General features: G+C 35.7%; 1 protein-coding gene across 1 annotated transcript in view; it reads right to left on the bottom strand.

Annotated features, from left to right (window-relative positions):
• CFAP47 (cilia and flagella associated protein 47) overlaps positions 1–23,404 on the bottom strand; it is a 342,925-nt gene that overhangs the window by 147,931 nt on the left and 171,590 nt on the right. The window contains exon 49 of the mRNA XM_037377932.1: positions 10,109–10,220. Coding sequence (XP_037233829.1) covers positions 10,109–10,220 — 112 coding nt within the window. The remainder of the gene's footprint in view (positions 1–10,108; positions 10,221–23,404) is intronic.

Raw genomic sequence — 23,404 nt, 5'->3', positions numbered from 1 at the left:
TCCAGCTTTGACAGGGATAGATGTGTGGTAAGAGATCGCATGTCAGACGGAACGTGCTGTGCTCCCTCACACTGCTGAATTTAGCATCCTACTAGCAGGAATAGCTAAAGGCTCATGTGGGACCTGGAAAGGGGAGCAGCAGCGAGGTGGGGAGATGGCATCACACCGGTCACAGCAGCTGGCTCAGGAAGCCGCTGTGACTTTAGCAGCCAGGAGCTGATCAACCTTCCTGGACACGTACCTGTAAACACCCATCTCATTTAAAGGCCTCAAGGCTTAACTTTCCCTCCCTTAATCACAGACTTCTGCAGAAGGCTGTATTCATGCTTCTAAACATTCTAGTTTCATTTCATATCATTTCAGGAAGGATCAATCTTAATGAAATGGCCTCATGGTTAGTTTTATAATAATATTATGGTAGAAGGATGTTAATCTTGAAAGGAAAAAGAAAAAAAACGGAGGCAAAAAAACATAACTAAAGTCAAATGCTACCAGGATGTCTTGGAAAATCAAAATTCATTATATGCTCAATGGTAGCTACACCAGGTGGCAATTTCTACACGAGACACACTGACAAATTATTTCTGCTAAGAAGGATTACATTAAATCATTACAGGGAGGCAAGGTTTATCATCTCCACATTGCCACTGTCTCTTTTTCTCTGGAAGACAGCAACTGGACAGCACAGGTATAAAACACCAAAGCTGAAAACAAAACGAAAAAAATGGAAACAGGTGTGTACTTAAATCCAGAAAAAGGAATATAGATTTAAATATATTGGAATCCCAGATTTTCTTCCCTCTATTAAGAAATTCTGTACAAATAAAAAACAAATATTAAAATAAAAATAGTTAAAAGCCAAAACAAAACCTATTTAAAATAAAAAATATTTACAAATTCCTAAAATTAATCACAGTACAGAAACCAGAAATCATGTCCAAATAAGCAGGAGAGTGATTGCAATTTCAGGAAATCATTAAGTATTTACCAAAAACAGTCTTGAGAAAAAAAGAGATGTGTAAATACCATAAAAAAATAAAACCATTACAGAAATCTCAGAAGAATGAAGTCCGAAGAAAATGCTCAAGGTATACAAATATTGATGTAAGATGACATTTTTGATGGCACTAATAGCTAATGGATTTTAGGATGTATACTGAGTAATCTGATTTTATCTCAATATATAATCTCTAGTATAATTTTGGTCTATTGCAGCACAATATTAGAGAGAAGCAAAGTGCAAGAGAAAGACTCCATTAATTTTAATACCATCCTAACCATCAATATATTTAAAATAGCAAAAATGTTAATGAGTAAAAAATGCAATATTATAGCTTTAAAGTTCATTGAAACTACTTGAATAAATGCTGAAACTACTTGAATAAATGCTGAAACTACTTGAATAAATGCTGAAAGTCACAGAATTCATAAATCCTAAAGCCACCTTACAGTACAGAATATTTTGTTACACTTCATTTTAAAATTTAAGTAATTTTTCCTTCTAGTCCTTGCTTCCAGTGATAATGAAGGGTTGTCTGTATTTCATAATATTTTACTGTGCATATGTGCATGTGAGAGAAAGAGGGTCAGAATGCAAATGTTCAGATTTTAAATTTTTTTATTTCATCAGTAAGTAAGGAGATGGTAAAACTAACTTTTTTGGCTTTACACAAAATGTGCTCTCAAAGCACCAAAATAATTGGCTGAAGAACTCTGAATAACTAAGTTTTTATTTCCAGCAAATCTTGAAATGCTTGAAAAGTTCCAGAACTGTAAATTGCTAATGCTCAATATTTCAAGAGCTAGTGGAAGAACTATGGTAACTAAAAACTACTTGAATTTCTAAACCACTGTGCTATTAATCTGACAATCACTTGATCAAAATATCAGTGAAGAATTGTACTAGAATTGCTGACAAGTTTCCTTCTTTATGGAAAATAGATCTCAAACAAACAATTATGTTAAAATCTTGATCAATAAAGGTGACTGGACCAATGTAATGTATTCAGATCTCTGCAAGGCACTCAATTAAATCTGTCAGAGTATTTCAGTAAAAAAATAATCAGTTTTACTACAGATTGCATACGTTTTTAAACTCAGTTTATCTGCTTAATCTTAAAATATTCATAAATTGTCTTTCATAATTTTCATGGGCATGAAAGTATCAACTTCTGGCTTAAAGGTATTTAATTTTTTTATTAGGGGAAAAAAGAAAATCATTGCTGGCAAGAACTGCAAACAACAACAAAAAAGTGTATTAATTTCAGGTCTAATATAGAATGCAGAAACCTTATCAATGAGGACACTTAGTACGTAGTATGCTCTGCATGACTTGAGTCATTAAATGAAGACAGAATATTTTCCTAGGAAGTGTTCATAAGCAAAATGCTCTCCTAGTTGGGGAGTGAATGGTGCAATCCAATGCCCATTACTGCAGATGAAGACAGTTGATGATATATAAATATATGGATTTATTTAAGTTATGGGCTACGAAAAAATTCCAATCAAAAAGCATTTTGCAGGATGGGAAAAAGCATTTTATACAATGAAGAGTAAGAAAAAGTCCATAGCACTCTATGAAGTAATAAAAAATACATTGGAAAGGTGCAGAAACACTGCATCAAAAATGACACGTAAAATAACAAATGAGCATGTTTATGTTTTTTCATAAGGTTCTGTTCAACTTGGCTCTAATGTTATGAAAGGGCTTTGATACAAGAAGTTTTGGCCCTTCAGTTGTGAACACACTGTCATCCTACAGAACCCGCTGCTGCTTACACCATCTCCAGCGAAGGCAGCACTATCTCATGTTACCTTATTGATACTGCAAAGCAACTGATAAATCAAAATTTGTTCATACCTAACAGACCCCACCCAATGTCTGGCTTTTTTTCTTGCATCTCACTGCTCAGCTCTGACTTTGGTCACACATTATGTAACAATGTAACTTGTCAAAATATCACGGGTGACAATTTCTAAAGCATTCATTCAAAAACAAACAAGACCATGTACATCACAGAGATACTATTCCCACTGATTCAATTGGCCACAGTACTATGCCACCATTAAGTATTTTAGAAAATAGCACTCCTCAGTTGTCCTTTGGCATATATATAATACCAAAATTGCCAGAGCAACAATACAAGAATTCCTAGAATTATACTGAAAATTAATAATTAAAAATTACATAAATTGTGAGGCTTTCCTTCTGCTCATACAACGTTGCTTTAAAAGGTTTCTTGGTCAAAATGTCATTGCATGTTTTCTAGCTGTACTACCCAGCGTTTAAATATTTTAAACAACTTTAATCCACATATTAATACTGAAGCCTTATATTGCTTCAGAGAAGATGCACCTCTTTAAAAGGAGGCAGGCTGTTGTATTTCCCAATAAAATCGCAATTGCGATACCACATTAGACTGACTCACTGGCTATAGACTACAATACCCCACCCCTGCATCCAATTAAGAAAGCAAGAGATATTGAAATTTTCCCTTTTGGTATAATTTGAATGAGCTATTTGGAAGATATGTATTGTACATTATTATTTTCTGGTGCAGAGAGATGAGATAAAACCCCACAACATCCCAATATTTGAACTAGAAATGAGCAGAAGGCTCTGTGGCCATGCAATTCATCACACATCTGAAAAAGATATAGAAATGCTTGGCTTGTGGTTTCAATATACCAGCGTGATCTTAATAAGCATAGGTCTTGGGAGTAGGAGGAGGGGGTTTTATGTTTTCCTGGTGGGTTTTGGGTTGTTGTTTTTTTCCTGGCCGTTGAAATCAATGTATAGTTGCTGTTCTCAGAAAAGTTCCACAGAGGAGGTAAGATAAACTTAAAAGATGAGTTTTGCCAATTGTTCTGGCGATTTTTCTACTGACAAAAAGAGATCTTTACCATAGGATACAACAAAACTTTATCATCTCTATTTTGCACAGGAAAACCTCTGTGATGATAAATGTAAATTCTAAAGAGTTTCTGTAAATCACACTACTTATTGGTATACTGGGACTAAATTAATTGCTCCCTGCATCAATGAAAATGAAGCAGAAAAAGCTTTAAGACTCATACATAGAAGAAATCAGTGAGTGACAAATCCTGCTGTCAGCTATCACTCGTACATGGTTTTGTAGCATTTAATAAAGATGATTTTTATTATTTACAGTTCCCACTGTCTGTTCTTAAGGTGACAATGAAACCATGATGTGAAACGGCACAGGAGAGTATGCAACTCCAACTGCACTAGGATAGATGGAAGGGTATGCTGGGGTTCATCATGCCAGGCGGTGGCATGTATGAATGGAGCAGCCCTTCTTCAGAGAACTCCAGTGGTCCAGCAGTGGAGGTATGCCACAGCCATTCGTGGTAACCAAGCACCCACAAGATCCTTCTAACTTTTATTACAGAAAAATTAGGCTCAATTTGTTAGGGTGTCACAGTTGAAGAGGAAGTGCTTAAAGCAAAGGTACAATGGACAGGTGCTGGAGATACAGCAACGGCGATGAGAAGGCTACAGACTGTCTTCCTCCCGCACGTGATTTTATGATTCCATTGAAATTAGTGTGATCAGTAGATCAATTTGCAGAAGTCCTCCAAACAAAGAAATGGATAATGTTCTTTTCTAAATCAGATTTCACACAAGTGTTGAATGGAAAATACTGTTGAAAAAATGTGTTTAATCAATTCATTTACAGGCTAGAATGTACTGGCATGATCTTCACCGTTTTATTAAAATTGTCCTAGAGCTGCAGTCTGACAGGCCATGGACTGTAATATATTGCCCTTTTTCTTCAATGTAAGCTTCAAAAGCTCCAAGTAGCATGGAAAAGTGCTGCCTACTAAGTACAGATATAGTTAAAAAACAAATGAAAGGTAATACATGAAATTAGAAAGCTCCACTCCAAAAGCTAGAAAAAAATTTATGGATAAAAGTACACTGACTATAACAGATGTGTATTTTTTGCATGAGAAATATTCAAGCTTTTTAAATTACAAGCTTTGGTCTATTCTGGAAAAATTCTGGTCTATTCTGTGGCAAGAAGAAATAAGAGTTTGATAAAAGATAATGTAATATGTAAAAGATGCTTTATCAAATCTAAAGAAAATTGCTCAGTTACTTAGAAAAGAGATTGCTGGAGAATTCTATCTGGTGCCAGAATCTTGTGTGAGGCATTCATTAGCTATTATTTTTATGTTAAAGCTGTCATACAGCTACAAACCAGCCAAAGCATATAATATTAGCCCTCTATTGGAATACTTCCAAATGGACTCTTGAAAAGAACTGGGCCCATTTTTAGCTTAGCAATCATAAAATAGCAAGAAGAAAAGCAAAGTAGTATAATTTTCTAACTATGTAATTTTGCAACAAAAAGGACTTTGAATGCAACAGAAAAATGAAGACCATTTACTCAGTACAACTTATATGGTAAAAGTCCTTTTATGACAATTTATTTTAATACAACAAAAACAGCACTAGCAGACCAAGGCTACAAAGTCTTATAGTTACAAGTCAGGGAGTTATAAACTTGAAATCATCCATCAGCACTATGACAGTCTTCAAAGAGACATCTAAATAGTTGTTCTTTTTTCCCCACAAGATAAAGTTTATTCGTTCTGTGGATAGTTTTTGAACATCACTTTTTATTTTCAATCATTCAATGTGTTGACTCCATGGATTATTTACTTCCCTCTAAACAAATTCACAGTACTTAATAAAGAGTACCTTTCTTTTTGGCTGTTTAAATTATACTTTAGTTCTACTATCTTGAACCTAGAGAGGACTAAGATTCCTGAGTCATAATTAATTCCCACTTGAGTCACCTACATCTAATCTGTGATCCTCAAGCTTCAAGCTGGCTGCTGAAAAAAAAAATCTTAAAAGTGCAAAAAATGCATATATATATCAGCTTTGACGTTAAAGTTTCCCAGGAGCTAAAAATTCTGCTTTGGGGAACAAATATGACTTCCCAGCCTTGCACAGTATGAAGCAGACAGACTTCCATTCTCCTTGAAGCCACAAAGTAAGTGCTTCCTAATTGATGTTACCTTAGATAGGACACATGGTAGGGAGGTTAGTATCACACCTAACACCAGACAGCAAAATCAGCTGCTGCTTTTCGAACCTGTGACAGTCGCCTCTCTTTCCTTCACCCCTCTCCCTCCTACAGCAGCTGAACTATTAAAGAATGTGTAGAGGTTTCTGTGACATAATCGAAACTGTCCCTGCTCCAGAGGAAGAATTAACACCATTTCCTAAGGTAGTGATTAAAGCAAGCACTGAGCCAGGGGTAGATAACTGAGCCCTGTCTGTCTTTAAAGGATAACTTCAGCCTTCTATCAAGTTATTTTAAAGCATAAAATAAGCTAACGGTTGCTGAAAAGAAAGAACATACGTGGCTTCCCAGTCTTTGAACCAATAACTTTTCTGTCAGATTAGGGAGGCTGGCTGTTCTCTTTTTTTCTCATTCAGTGAACATATAATATTTCCAAATGTAACAGAAACCATTGTAATAGAAGTTAGGGGAATGACAGAGCATAGGAGATGTCAACCCAAACACACCATCTCTGTCCCTTTGAAGGCATGGATTTTACCACGTCTTATTAATTGATAGATCCCTTGGAAATCCTTCTACTGATACTTTCAGTATATATAAAAGAAATGGGGGTTTTCTAAGCCAGAAGAGAAGAATATTCCTAAATCTTTAAAGCCTGGAAAAAAAAAGCATAAGTTAAAATATAGTGCATCCTCAGTATTTCCTGGTGAACATTTCTGATGGTTGCAAATTTCATTGAAAACTGACTCCTACTGATAGAAAGTGCATTTTGTCTCAGGGCTAAGATTTAACAAGAAGGCACTGAAGTCTTCCTGTGGCACTAGGTCAAACTTTGTTACAAGTATTGATTTCTTTTCTCAAATCACCTGTGAATTGAGATGGCATTATTACATACATTTTACATACCAGGTAGTGTCACATTAAGAAGGGGGATTCTCTCAACCCTTTATATTTGATCAGCCTGTCAGTTTCCCAAGAAAGACGAGACCCTTGCGTCTGATCAGCCTGTCCGCTACCTGTGTTTTGACAGCCCCCTGTATTGGGGGGTGATTCGACCAACCGGTTCAGGGACCCCTGCCGACAGCATAGCTGAGTCAAGTCCCTTAAAACAACTACTCACATCTCCAAAGACTTACACAAAATGAACTTCAGCTGAAGGTTTTTATTATACAAAATGCAAGTTTGTGACAGAATAAGGTTCAAAGATTGCCGGTGATAATACACTGACTGCAGAGCAAGCTTAAAACGATGCACTTCAGGGCTAGCATGAGTTAGTCACAGAATAAAGTTCTTACCCAATAGGCTTCGCTATGGAGGAGAAGACACGTTCAAGCCCATCAACTGACAACGGAGACTTCCCTATCTTCTCTCCTCCTTTGCATATTAGCACACATCCTCAGATAACACTACTGAAGCTCTCTGCTAACTACACATACTCTTCAAGCAGGGTCTTGCTGTCTTTCAGGGGACTATTTGAGTTGGAGATCGTGATCTCCCACTACCACAATTCTCTTTGTCCTATTTTCAACTAATTTTCTGTTGATGTCAGTGGATTGCAACACCTTATCATCCTGTTTCCTCTCATAGCCAGAACTTTCTTCACTTAAAGGCTTCTTTCTGTGTAACTTAGACAATGGTGTTCTTTTCACTATCTGGTCTTAGCTTCTCATCCTTCCCAAGGTTGACTCCTTTGACTGGAAGTCCCTTCATTTGTACCAGCTTTAGAGAGTAGGTCAAGCTTGACTGAACTTTGTGCACAGATTTGTTTAACTAAGTTAAACACTAAATCAGAGTTTGGAAATTCAAGAGTTTAGAAAATTCCCCCCTCTTGGACTTATTCCAGTCCAAGACCATTCTATTTTCTTTACATTTAGATGGAGCTTGAGTGACTCCAGTCATACACATTTTTGTTACTGATTGGTATCATATGCCCAGCGAGGTGTACCTTGGAGGCAGGTAACTTTGAGATGGAGGCGTGCATTGTTATCACAATGAGATTATTTCATCTGAGGAAAGTAATTTCTCCACAATGGTTGGCTCATAAGCAGACATCTACACATAGATTCTTTATTTGACAACTTGTATGCAGCTTGACAGCTGTGTGGTACCATCAAATTCCCATTCCCACAGGGAACTCAACAGAGCCTGGCCGCGGGGTCTCCATTCCACTCCACCCTCCGTCACTCCTATCGGCATGTGCTGAGAAGACAGGATGTGTTTCTTAGGGAGCTGTGGCAAAGTAGATTCTGTGCATGCCAACCATCCTGAAAGCCACAGCTGTATTTTACCCTAAAAAAAGCTTTCTGGAATACTACGCTTCTATTAGGTCCCCCTTCTCTTTAATTTCCCCCCAAAGTAATTTTCCCACAGATATTAAAACCATAATGACCAAAAGAGCAAACTAGTTTGGCAACCTCAGGGACAAGATTTAATAACTTTTTAATGTTGAGAAAACAGCTATCATTAATCTCAACTGTCTAAGAAGGTAGCAGAATCAAGTGTTTGGAGTTAAGAACCCACAAAATCAAAACTATACAGTAAGCATTTTGGATGAAGAAATTTATCCAGTATTAGAAATCCTTTCATTTAAGAAGTTGTTAAAATCTAAGTTTCCTGCAGTGCTATTCAGTTACTTTCAAGAGTGTGTCCTCCCAGATACACTCTCGTACTCTGCTGAGCATTACTACAATAGCTACTCTATAGGGAAGAAAAAGACCAATTGTACAGCCTCATTCTCACAATTGTGCTTTTCATATTATTCATCAAAGAATTAGCACCATGGAGCTGTAAACTTACTACTAAGCATATGAAAATTATGAAAGCTGAATTGTTAATAAAATACATGCTTTAAAGACTTATTTGCAGGACAAAATGTTAAATGTGACATGCTGATGTTAATTAAGACAAGCAAGAGTTTTGCTGTTGTATGATAAGAATACTACTATAAATATGGACTGATGCAAATTATTGCTATTAATTTTAGGCATCCCTGTACTCTACACATCTCAAATAGGAAGCAGCTTCACTACATTCTATGTAAGCACTCTTGCCTTGTGGTCAACAGACTGAATTTTAATCAAGGGAAGAATCAAATTCTGCTCTCTGCCTTTAAACTTTTGGTTCTAGTAGCGCTAAGATAACTACAGCTACTCAACAGGTTCTGGAAAATTAAATTTAGACCCAAGAACTTGGTCATAATTCAAAATAATTAATTCCTATTAAGTCAATTTTCATGGACCAATTAACTGCATAATGTTGCACATATGCTGGCATTTTTTAAGCACCTGACCACATATTTATAGTAATATATCTTTAAAAATAAAAATGAGCCAGCATAAAACCCAGTATCAGCAGTGGTTATAGCCTTACTTCCAAAAGAAAGGTTATGTTGAACAGAAATGTAAGCATTAAATGTAAACAGATTTAATCTGCTAATTTATAGGGATATTTTATATTCTTGTCTATTGGGTCTGACTGAACCTCACAGCAGCCCTCATAGTGCCATGCTTTGTACTGGTAGCTAGAAAGGTGATGATAACACACCAGTTTTTGCACAGCATCAAGGCTGGCTCTCCAACCTTCCCCACTGCCCCTTCACCAGTTGGCTGGGGGTGGGAAAATCTTGTGAGGGGACATAGCCAGGACAGCTGACCCAAAGTGACCAACAGGATATTCCATACCATATGACGTCTGCTCAGGCATAGAAGCTAAGAGAAAGGGGGCGGGGGGGGGGGGGGGGGGCATTCGTTATTTACAATGTTTGTCTTCCAGAGCAACTGCTACACGTACTGAAGCCCTGCTTCCTGGGCAGTGGCTGAACATTGTCTGTTGATGGTAAGTAGAGAATAACATCTTTTGTTTTCCTTCACTGCCACACACACAATTTTTGCTATTGCTTCATTAAACTGCCTTTATCTTGACCCACAAGGTTTTCTTCATCTTATTTTCTCCTCCTCTGTTCTGGTGAAGAGGGGAACGATAGAGAACCTTGGTGGGCACCTGGTGTCCAGCCAAGGTCAACCCACCACAACTTGGGTTCTACATTGTACCTTGAAAGATTCCTCGTCTCCACAGAGATACAGTCAAAGTGTAAGCAACTGTGTCATCTGGTTCTACAGTAATAACAGGTGCGCCACCCACCACTGAAAGATCTGAAGATACCTGGTGAAGAGAATTCACAGAGGAAAAATCATCAAAAGCAAGTTACTGTTGCAAGAACACTACAGGCACAGTATCCATTCTACTTGCTTTGAAAAGTAGGATATAAAGTAAGTCCTAGCCCATTAGAAAGTCTTAACCTTTAAGCATATGAAAAGAATACACGTTGTAAGAGTAGTGCTGGCATATACAGATCATATCAAGCATAAATTTTGAAGTCATTATTCAACATGAGTAGAAGTATCTCATTTAGAATATGGAACTACTTGCATATGCAGAGATTTGCAGTCAGGCCTTTAATACTTTACATACATTTTCTTTAGAAGTGTAACAAAGAGGTTTAACAGTAGTGATCCATCTAACTAGACAGAGCAAAGCAAAATCTGAAGTGCTGTTTCAACATCAATTGCTATATCTCAAGTGATAATAAACCATGCTTTTTGATATGTCATATTTCGTAAATGACACGTATACAGTGGCACACATAGTAACTATTTGAAAAATGAAAAGATCAATACAATTTTCATAGGCTGAACTTTAGATTTTATAAACTACAAAGTTGATTGCAGAAATATAGAATGAGAGTATTCCTTAATTGCATCTCATTTCTTTGTCCCTTGTATAAGTTTGCTACGGACAGACTCTATGATCAGCTGCTCACGGAACAGACATTCAAGTCTGACGCATTACCAACCACAGCTGACAATTATCTGCTTAAGTCACTGGCTGTGCAGAAAGCCAGCAGGTGGACTGCATGACTGGTCCTGCTCACACACTCTCTTCTGTTACCTCTGCCACTGGGTGAAGCAAACTGCTGCTGAGAGACTGTATTTAATGACGCCACAATTCCTGCAGTGGCTATCTGACTGAAGGTGATGATTACCACAGACATAGAACTCTTTTAAAAAAATATTTTCAGGATATCATGTAGTACTGTAGCATGATTTAGTTTCTTATTATATTAAATAATAAAATTGTATCTGTGCTGTTTAGGTGAATTTTCAGTGAAATAACAAATCAAGTCAGAAAGGCTTTTTTTTTTTTTTCCCCCAGCTCATTTATTCATTTCACTAATGACCTCACCTAGCCTGTCAAGCATCTAAGACTTGGATTCTAAAAAAGATCTTTTTCATGACAGTAAAAGTATTAGATGCACAGATCATTTTCTTCCACCCCAAAGTTTTTTTGTTTGTTTTTTTTTGTTTCTTTGTTTGTTTTTTAGTAAGTTTTGTTCATACTTTCTGTAGAGAAAAGCAGTTCTAAGATCATCTTGCCTTCTATTACAGCCAACCATTACTATAATGTTTCTCCTCTCTGGGGTATTTATGTTAATATAATCCTTTATTCAAGTGCTAGTACAATCTGGAACTTCTATTCCAAGTAACAGAGAAAAAAACCCAACTGTAAGGCAATATCTTCCTCTTCCCCAGTAAACTGGCATTTCAAGCTAGATATTAGTAGTCCAACAACCAAAAATAATAGAAAAACTGACTAGTTGTCAAGAAAAAAACGAGCCAAAAAGACAATGACGGAAAGCCTTGTTGAATTGGCTTTTTATGTAAGAAAAAGTAACATGGAGGCAGAAGCAAAAGTAGGATAAAAGTGATTAATTTAAATTGGATAAAAAGCAGGGAAGTAGGGTAATAGAGTTTCTGTCAAAGACTGGACATATCAGACTAGTTTCCACCAAAAGATGTCAAAGTAAAAGGAACACTACTGGCACAGTTGACTGTAAACATGAAACAGATGTGCATTGCAGATGAATAAATATGGACTGGAGCTTTGATGGTTTTAAGTCATTCAAAAGAAGGTTTGGATACCTTTCCAAATAGAGTAGAGAATTAACAGAAGCTAAATTATTTTAAAGTGAAGTTGTTAACCTTAAGGAAGTGATAGCATAACCCAACAGGAAAATGTTGAGTATAAGCAATGAAGTCATGTCAGTATATATGTGGCCACTGTTTCAGTGTTTGAATCCAGATGCTCATATCAAGAGACATGAAGGAATTCTCCCTTCCTGCCCCTGCATCAGATTGGTAAAACTGCTGGATTTTTTTCGTTTGTTCTTCTCTTAGTGCTGGACATGGTTAACTTCCTAGGATCATCTGGGATGTTTACTTAACAAATGCACTGGTTTTTCACTGTTCAAAGACACTGGCAATCTCAAACCCCATTTTTACAAAAACACATTACAGTTGTCAACTTTTTTCGCAGGTCCCATATTTTTTCGTAGAGCGAAGAATGATTTTTTTTTTCTTTCATGGTGTAAGAGTCACATAAATTAGATATTCTGTGAGTTTCTAAACTAAATGTTTACTACATAACTGCCTGTAATTCTAGGGCGTGGAGACCTATGGATGCTTGTGGTCCCTTCTAGTATTATATTTCCACTAAGTGCTGAGTAAGTCCATTTTCTTCTTGCATGAAGTATATATCTATTGCTACACTGTCTCTTGAAGAGGGTTCATCTTCCTTTTGTCACTTTTTTGTTCAGTATGGATGGGATGAGAGGCAGGCAATGGACAGGCAATCATAGCTTCTTGTCACCATCCCTTATGCATTTTTTACTGGCCAGAACCAGCAGAATTCAACAATTCTCAAATGTGACTAGACAAAAAAAATAATAATAAAAAAAATAAAAAAGGGCACCTACTTCTGAAAGGTACACACATATTTTCTCCACTGAGCTGTAACCTACCCCGGTAAAGGAAGGTAATATTTTGCTAGGAAAGATCTTGAGATTTTCACTCCTGGACAGAGCCAGAAATGGTTTTTTCCTTCACAGTGGATAGCTTTGCTGCATATACTTTATGACTGAACTCCATCAGATCCTAATTAGACAGTTTTTCATGGATATCTGAAGTCTGATTTATGATGATCCCCACCTATAGAACCACAAAACACTAAGAGTAACACTTTTTTACCAAGTAACTAGAAGTTTAGGGCAGTGGCCAGACCGGTAGATCCTGGAACCAGCTCCTTGGCCCTAATATGCTCAGATGGAAGAGATTAACTAAACATCCAAAGAGAAAACATGTCTTAATACTTTACTGCAGGCCTGTTAATACGATTCTCCATTCCTTTTGTTGGCTCTTTTCACAGTTGTTTCTGGGTGCCTACTTCCTCCAGCTAGACAGAGAACCCAGATAGTTGTCTAAATCTGTGGACTTCAAGGCAAGAATTGTCTAAAAGAAAGCAATCAACAGCTCGGAACTTTGTCACCTCTTTTACCCTTTTTTATGAAAGCTTCCAAATCCACTGGAGGTTTTGTTCTCTCTGAGTATGAATTTAATGACATAAATCCTCTGAGTCTTTTTATAGTTGTTCAAAAGACTTCCCAGCACTAGAATACCCTTGCTTTTAACAATCTAGAATCATATGCATGAGCCTGTGCACAAATTTTTATTATTATGTGTATACATGACAGGTATAAAAATGGTACTGTTGATATTAACACTGATTACTTTTAAGGTATTTTTGTCTTCCATCACCACTCTAATCCTTAATGAAAGCAAAGATTTTTCTCTACATACATTCTGTACAAATCATGCTGGAATGATAGATCTGAAGGTTTGTGGTTTCTCTTCTGACTACATTAAAATAACTGAAGTCCATATTTTGAAAAATTCAAAAATTATGCTTGACTACAGTAAAGCAGTTAACTTGGCTGTTTTAAATTTTCCCACTTTCATGAAAACTTCTAGAAGTTAGGTACTGGACATCAGAAGCTAGATCACAAAACATTAGCTTTCTAACTGCATAGTATTTTCCCATGAAAAATTATGCAATTTCTCACTATAAATGGTTGTGAATCCCCACTGTTCCCTTGGTAGTAAATGAGTTCATTACTAATTTATAGAGAATGGTATTTTTTTGTAAAGACAGAGGTAGACTTGTTACCTTGGGATAGCACTAGTTACCGCCTTATCTCTGTGCACGAGCTCTCTCTCAATAATTTGTCGTTCACTCATTTGATTTATTTAATCTTTTCACCTCTCAAACGCTGCAAATCATTTAATGCTACCTGAAATGTTTGCTAAAGTTTGTCAATTGATTTTCTTCTTTATGAGCCTCTAATTCTCCTCCTTTCTTTTTATGGATTTTCCACTGTTCCCACCATATTTTAATGGTAATTGGACTTTTAAAAAAATATATTCTTTTCCCATTTGATAGTGTTCTTTTTCCCTCCTTGTGTCTAAAATTTAGTCTTCCTGGTAATGTTTTAGTTTAATAAAGTTTCGACTAATTCAGTTATAATCACACTACTTCATAAACATATATGCTTCTCATTTGCTACACAAGCCAAATCCTAGAATTGTAAAATTCTAAGTAGCTTCCTGTCAGTCTGCCTTCTGTAATCATATTTCCCAAACCCTTCCTAAAGGTCTCATTAACAGCTGTATTCTCTTGTCCTCACCCACATGCACAATGTATGTACTGCTCCATGGCTGCACACCAAGATGAAATCAGAGTACACACTGCCATTTCATGGATTTTTCCCTTCAAGGGTAGAAAGACAGCCATGGTATGCTTCAAAATGTCCCAACTCTAAATTATCAGAGAACTGGGACTGTAAGGTAAGCTACCATACACAATACCCTCCTTCCATCCTCTCCAGCAAAGTATCAAAAAGCTTTCCTTAGTTTTTTAAGGTGTTAGAATTCTCACAAAAGAGGAAATTAAAATACAAAAACTTGAACATCTGAAATGACAAACTACCCAATGAATTCAGAAATAAAACATCTATCAGCAGTACTGTATTCAACATTTTTTCTATTTATACACATAGTTTCATGAATACTATTTATGCTATAAAGCAATGAGTACTAAAAGTGATGTTATGAAATATGGGTATAAAACACAACAACTGACTACTGAAGGTTTCTCTTATGATATCCTGTCAGCTTAGTAACATTAAATCTGAATGCCTATTTCTGTATTAATTTAAGCGTTAATATACCTTGATGCTGAATCAACTAATCTACATTACTATCTAAGCCTTTGCACCAAAAGATAAAGCCAGTTCTGTTCTTAATTTAACCAAATTCACAAGCCCAAATATGCAACAACCCCCTAACAGCCCACACACATTGCTTATGTGTCATTCTCCATATTGACTTTCCCTGACTGAACATCCTGACATAATGTCCTCCAGCTTCCAATATGCACCAAAGACTTATGCCATCATTGTCGCTGCTTCCTCTCCCTTCTCCTGTCTAACAGCTACATATTGAACTGTGTTTCCACAATGAGACAGATCTTGATAAAAATGCATTTTTAAAAAATTAGGCCAAAATGGCAAAAATACTGGAGCTATCCCACCAGTTTTCTAGCTCTAGTGTGATATAGTTAAGCTTAAAAATGAAACGACTTTAACAATAGATGTTCACTCCATCGTGTTCTGCTGATAGAATCCAGTGTAAATAGTAACTAACAGATGAAAGTCTCGCCCAAGTACCTTCTGGACTGAAAGTAAGAATGAGTTTAGGATCACAGTAAGAACTTTGGGGTATGACAATTTCCATTGCTTTTGGAACTCAGGAAGATTCTGCAGTAATTTGATCATGTGTGAGTTACTCTCAGGGGAAAGTACTAATGGTCAGTGACTACTGGCTGTTCCTGTAACATCAGATGGACTCTCTTAAATGACTAGAAATGCAAGAGTAGCTGCTCAGCCAGTCACAGAAAGGATTTTTCACACTATTACAGCTATCAAAATGTTTATGTCTTTTTCTTTCATTCATGTTCACATTCTAAAACCTTTTGGGATCAGATACTGACTATAATGAATATGAGAGTAGTGCACCCAAGAAACAGCCATTTCATTATTTCTCTGGCCATTATAAATCCATGTTAAAAATTGTACATAACTGATGCTACCTACCCTCAGCCTGCTGTCACCTTTCCTCCTACTGCAGTCATTAAACTCCCTAGTATTCTCTATGCTGCTCGCTATTCCTACTGAGGTGAATATTCACCATCTTATTGTTAATGAATCACTCCCATTCATTTATCTTTATAAGCAACCCAATTTATCTCTGCTATTTAAGTTATTCACACCTTAGGGGCTCCAGTCTCCAAACAGTGGTCACAACAGTATTATCTCCTCCCTCCAATATCCTGACAAGCTCTTTGGTTGTAACAGACATCGCTCACTAGTTACCTTTTATGTATTCCTTACGTTGCAATTTCCCTTTCTCTAATGGCCATGTGATTTATCAACTGTGTTACTGAGACTAAATGATCAACCTCAGATGGCAAATGGATACTAAATGTGCATGGCCACACTTGCACATGCACACAAGGCAGTTTATAATAATATTAGAATTCATACCAGGAATCCTATTTAATGAGAAATGTTCACAGACATTTGAGGTTCCAATATGGCATAATGTCATGTAATGCCTGTCTGCTTAAATGTAGCTATATTAATATAATAACAATACATCCAAGAACACTCAGACAGTATAAAAGACGGAAAATGTGAAAGTATGCATGGGAAAAGTCCAGAAATTTCAGATTTTGGGAATAATAATTACTTGCAAAGATCTAAGTGCAGAGGAGAGCTCAGAGCAAAGTGATGGAAGAATTTATATACAGAGAGCTTTAAGTCAACTTAATTCTAAATATTAGAAAGCTATTTCCTATTAGAATGTATTTTTATGAGGATTGTATGTAGGAATAGCACACAATTTTAGTCACAGATGTAGCACTATATGATTTTACATTTTATCATAATCTGCAAAAACATGTTCTCAAAGGCACCTGAATGTACCTAAAAACATCTACTACAGATCATTATTATTAGGCAAGTAAATTTTGAAGTAAGAAAATAGGGCTTAAACAGGGGCTCTTTTATCAACAAAAAAAATCTTCAGATTTACAAGCTACCTAATATGAGTCAATGGAATCATATGGAATTGCTTCTACCAGTTAGTGGGAGAGGCAGTCCATTAGCATTTGTCATAATTTGCAAGGAGGGAGCAATGACCAATTACAGATAGATTAACTGGAATTTATGGAAAGAAGACTAGCATTCATAGAACTTTTTGTAATTTAGGAATGATCAAACCTGAATCAAGACAAAAATCTTGTCTCAACGGTATCCTAATAAATATGAAAATGTCAAGAAAAAAAGTAATGAAACTGTATCATTATGAATAATTCTACACCAGAAAAGAGTAAGAACTTGTACCTAACAACAATATTGGTGCATACAGAGTACATTAACTGGAAATGTTTTGGGGAGAGGCACTCTCATGAGAACCATGGAACAGAAAAAAGGAAATCTTGGATTCCATATCCATCCGATACCAAAAAATTAAATTCCTTTTAAGACAGAATCATATCAAGAGTGGGGTTGCATAGATACATACTTACATACAGTATTTATACAGCTAGAAACAGGTGGATCTACACACACAGACACACACACACAGAACTTATCAGGCAAGAATAACTGCAGTTTCTTAAAATATTGACCAATTTAATACACCTGCAATCTATGTAACATTGGGGATTCTAATTATAATCTTTGTGAGTATCCTATTGCCAAAACCCCAATCATATCAATGTTAATGCTGTCTTGTAAAAACTTCTACTCGTAGTTCTTCCATCCTTTAACATCTTTGTAACATTCCTTGGCATAACCATTAGAAAATACACCAGGTGATCTTATGTGTGAAAAATTTTTAACTTTATAAGCAAACTAGGAAAAGACAAACTTCCACTTCAGTGTTTATCCCTATACCCTAGCAGGTCTATCATCTTAAAAAAATATATGGATTTATTCTTCCCATAGTTTATGTATGAATTATACCCATTTACAAAGATTTTGAAAGAATATTCTTCTTCATTAATAAAATCTCACATCAATCAGGAACTAATATAAAAATGGTAAATAATTAGTACATAATTTTAAAGATGTTTATTAAGTACTTTAGAGGAATGTATAAGCCCAAGCTCCATCACACCATGCAATTTAATAAAGAAAAAAACAAGAAAAAAGGAAGGAGTTTGATAGACTATTAAAGTAGTCTTTCACTACTATTTCTCATATTTTCACAGTATAATAGAATTAATTATCTTTTTGAGCAATGTAAAAAAACCCCTGTTGATAGTGAATAAAATACTTTGGTATTACACATTTTAAAAAAACTAATAAAGAAGTAAAAAATAAGCTAAAATGGAATAGAATTTCCAATAAAATTTCTGTTTTACAGCCTGGATCCACATATCATTATCAGTCCTTCAAGTTCGTAACAAAATTAGATGCATTATATGCATAGGTTTTGTTAGAAAGGCAACGTGTAACATAAGAAACATCAATGCTGTTCAAAGTTGCTGTAATAATTATCATGCGATCACTACAATTAACTCAGTGAAGAAATGCTGAATTTCTTTAATGACAAATATCCTCAAACCCACACAATGTATATTACATCTTTTCAGTATCACTCAGAAAATAAGAACTGTAAAATAAAACAATGAAAACAAACCGTAAATTATTATTAGCTATCATTATGCAGAAAATTTGCTCAAATAAATCCATCTCCTAAGATTTAATTTTTAAATTATAGCATTCTCCATTGTCTTATATCTCAAGTCATTATTTACACATAGCCAGAAATTATAAATGGAGCATTTACAAAATATTACAATTTTAAACTAATTTATCAGTCACAGGTTTGAAAACTCATTCTGCAGAACTGTAACATGGCTATTTAGGATGAATAGGAATGAAAAGCCAATCTTCAAAATTATGGTAAAAAAAAAATCATTTTTTCCAGACGTGAATAACCAAATAAGCATAACTTCAAAAACGTCACATGACACATCAAGCCAAAGTGGTGAGCGGACATATCGAATATAATCAAATATACTGAAATTCCCCTATCACTTTGTATAACAAACAGCAATATGCTCAAGGTTTCCATTTGGAAATTATTTTTCATGTCTGTTTAACAATATTGACAGGCCCTACTTATTAAAAAGTTAATGCTCCAGAAATATGTCAGAACTGGGTCTGTGAGAGTCACTGATCAATCTGATAAACATTTTTTTTTTCTATGCTGTCAAGAATGACAAATGTTTCAAAAGAAGACTCCATTACTTTCCCTAGCTCTCCCTTTGTGCATTCCTCGCAGGTTCCTGAGTTATTAGGAATTCTTTTAACTCTTATATTTTCTTTTGCCATCAGCATATTATAACACTGAAATAAAACATCTTTACGTTGCACTGAGTAGATTCCCCACATAATTCGCACTTGTTCAGCTGCAACCCAGAGTTCTAAAAAAAGTGTGCTACAAAATCCCGTTTCACAACCCACCCAGGCCACCTGCCGAGACCTATCTACTCTATCTCAGAAAACAAATCAGACCTAAGGGCTTACTATACCTTTACCTGATCAAACAATTTCATAGCAAATAATCACACACACACACAAAAAAACCCAAACCAACCAAAAAAACCCAACCACAAACCTGCCAATAACTACGGTTATTCTTATGTTCTGTAGGCCTTTGTACTATTCATTATTGCTATGAAAAATGCTTTTTCTGTAGTGAAGCCTGTCAGAGAAGCTCTGGCAGGTAATGTGGAAGCCAAAAGGATTGAAATAGGATGGACAGAAAAAATCAGAAGGATTATGGAATACACAGATTTACTTGTGGTTAAAGAGTACAAACTTGATGAGGGTATACAACCTTCAGCAATAAGGTTACAAGAGTTGTGTGGAATTTATTTTCAGGCAACCTCACAAACATTACCAAACAAGACTTATCCTGAACAGGGAAGCCCTTCATTAGAGGTGTACAGTAAATAATTTTGTTATTTTGAGACATTTGTTACAAATACTCAACCTTCATGTCATTCTTTCATTGGCATTGTAAAGAGCTAAAATGGATGTACAGAGGATAGACAGAAATACATTGAAGAACAGGGGATTTAATATTTTTTTTAATGTATTTATTCTACAATACCTTTGGAAATTATTAACAGTTTGTATAACCTAATACCTGAAAGGAAATTTATCTGAGCCTTGCAATTCCTCTGGAGAGTTTACTTTAATGACATCTATTCTGAACCACACAGAGAAAACCAGTTAAACAGTTTTATATTGTTACTGCAAAACCAAGCCTTGAAAGAACTAGGCATCTTTATAGCTAAAGTTACTACCAAAGCTGTCATTAGAAGTAACCATCACCACACCAGACAATTATTTATATTCAGCAGAGTTTTGTATAAAAATCAAAGGAAAACGGTATAAAAAATTTTGTCATGAGACTAACAGATTGGATTTTTAATAGAAATACTTTACACATCCTACTCTTGTAGGATGATTTTAATCTAATTTTATAGCCACTAAAATCCACTTACATTACAGTCACTAACCTCTTATTCAGTATCAGAGAAGGATGTGCTCTCTGGCTGACATTATATGTCCACAAATTCTTTATGAATTCTTTTGTGACTTTTTTCAGACCCAGGAGTAAGCTAATCATGAGAAAGGCTATTTGTTGTAATGTCCCCTAGCACCAGCCATGAAAAGCACGGTGGCAATATTCCCCTAAGGTTTACACATCAATCAGCAGGAAAGAGTTCATAAAACATTCACATTTTTCAAAGGAATTTATGGAAATTGTCTTTTTATTCATGGAATGCTTTGTGGGCACTGAAAGTGTTTTGCTTACCATTTTTTAAAGGTAGGCCGATGGAGTCATGCACATGACCTCCACTGAATTCCAAAGGCACTTCCTCCCTCGCCAACTCTCTTGATACGTACTAATGGTTACACAGACAAGCAAACCACACATGCACAAATTATTGCGGCTCCAGACATGAACACTCATACGTGTTTGAAATGAGAAAAGCATTATTCAGAGGGAAGACGGCTTAACGGAGGAAAAGAAAGACTATTGCCCTTTCCTCCTCCCAGACTTAACTTTCACTTTAAATACTCAGTTTTGCAGTAGTACCCTTATTTTGGTTGAGGCCATTAGATAAATATGGTGAATACTGAGAAACAGAGTAGCATATATACAATGTAATTAATTTTTTAATGAAATGAGTTTTTATCAAGTTTATAGTTTAATATATTCAGTTATTAAAATGAAATAGTGAAGCTAAATTTACACCTCAAAGGCAAAATTACCCAAGTATTAATTCTGTTAAATTACTTATTGCTAGGTATTCATTGTGCAGTAAATTGTTTGTGGGCATGCCTGTAAATTATGCTCATCACCTACTGGCACACCTTGTACTATTCTTGATATAAGATGAGCCTTATTACTCCAGTAAATTAAATACTGAAGTTTTTTTTTAAAATATCATGTACATCCAAGATAATCTATGAGAAGTTACCTTGTATATTGGATACATTCCATCAGTAGAGGACATACAGGGCAAATCAACCAACCAATTCAATAATGAAGATATTCACTAGCCAACAAAATTACACAAGATTCCATCAAAAACATTTCTATAACTATTACTGTCTGGATTGTCTTTGTTTTGCCCCTACCAAAACTGACAAGATTTCTTCTACTTAATCATCAATTTAGCTAAAGGACAATACAGTAAAATTTCAAAGATGCTGGATTAAAAAGGAGGAGGAATTATTGGGCTGTCAGCAACTGCCCTCAAGGGAAACACTGACAAAGACAAAATTGCAGTCTGTTTTGCTCTGCTTCACAACAGACTATCCAGAAATTACAGTAATCAGGCAGCATGGAACAAACAACAACAACAGAATTAGTATCACTTCTTTTTCCTGTTGCCTTTCGTGCTATACATTTCTGAGTAAATAAAGCTAATTTCACATTTCTAACAAGGTTCTTGGTCACAGGCCCCTCTTACAGAAGGTTTTCCCCTTTGTCCTAATAACTACAGATAATGGTGATCATGTTCTGGATTCACTGATTAAATCCTAATTTACAGACTAAGCCTTTCAGAATTAAAAGCGAGCAAATGATCTTCACTCACTAGAAGAACAGTGCAAGACATTACATGACATCTGCTGGACAGTGGTGGAAGTGATTAATATTGTTTGCTTTGTTGAGGAGACACTTTCCAGACACTGGTAGGTTTTGTAATCGTGCCTTTTCCAACAATTCCAGCCCATCTTGCTTCAACAACTGATCTGCAACACCTTCTGGGTAAAATCCTAGCATAGAGGAAATACATTCTTCACACTAATTAATCAATTACACACATACAAGCATGAAATAGCTGGCAGTACTACTTCTCCACCAAAAGGTCCAGAGCAAAAGGAGCACACACAATCAGACTGTCAAGCATTGCTTCACAGAGGAAAAAAAAAAAAAAAAAAAGGTGGGGGGGTGGGGCAAAACAAACCACCACAAAAGCAAGCAGAAGAAAAAAAACACCCAAACCCCAGATTTTGGTACCCAGAGAACACTCTCAAGGTCAAAGTTCAATCAAACATAGCTCACCCTGGAATAATTACAACTGTCATAAATCCATTTAACTCAATGTTTCTGACAAAGACATACAATGCATAATTTTAATGTATCAGTTTTGAAGTTTGTTATTTCAGTGTCTTTCACTTTTATGGGCACAAAAAATACTGAGTTTGCACAAAATGGGAAAGCAGAGGAAATAGTTCCATTGTCAACTTTCAAAAACATTCAGTTCTTTCAGAGATGAAAGTACAAATGTATTATAAATGTAAATGCATGCACATCTAAAAAGCCAAGATTGTTTAAAAGAAAAATGTCAAAGCTGGTGATGCCCAAAATATATATTTCTTACTCTGTTTGGGAGGGTTAAGAATGAGTCAAAAAACTGGACTTTCTTTATGACAGACAAAGTTTACTAAATGTAAATCTTCCTGTAACAGTGAAAAATTGGAGACCAGCAGGAGTTTAAGGAAGAATTTCACATTGCCATGAATTCCCATTAACTAAAAGAAGAGTGCTCTGGTATACACATGAGGTCTCTTTATAAAATAAGGTGAAGCCACTCTCTACCAACACCTGTCATTTTGAGTAAAGCAGTAGTTGGTACTACTGGCACCAAGGCAGAGACAAAAAATCTCATTTCACAAGTCCGCACTAGTTAACTAGCAAAATCTTTGTTTTCCAGACTCTACATTCTCCCCTTTTCCCTACTCCCTCCAAAAGAAAAACTACAAATAAACAAAAAAAAAAAAAAAAAAAAAAAACAAC

The sequence above is a fragment of the Falco rusticolus genome, chromosome 2 (assembly GCF_015220075.1).
Source record: "Falco rusticolus isolate bFalRus1 chromosome 2, bFalRus1.pri, whole genome shotgun sequence".
NCBI classification, from domain to species: Eukaryota; Metazoa; Chordata; class Aves; order Falconiformes; family Falconidae; genus Falco; species Falco rusticolus.
Note: the sequence above shows the minus strand (reverse complement) of the source record. Positions and strands in the feature narration are given on the sequence as shown.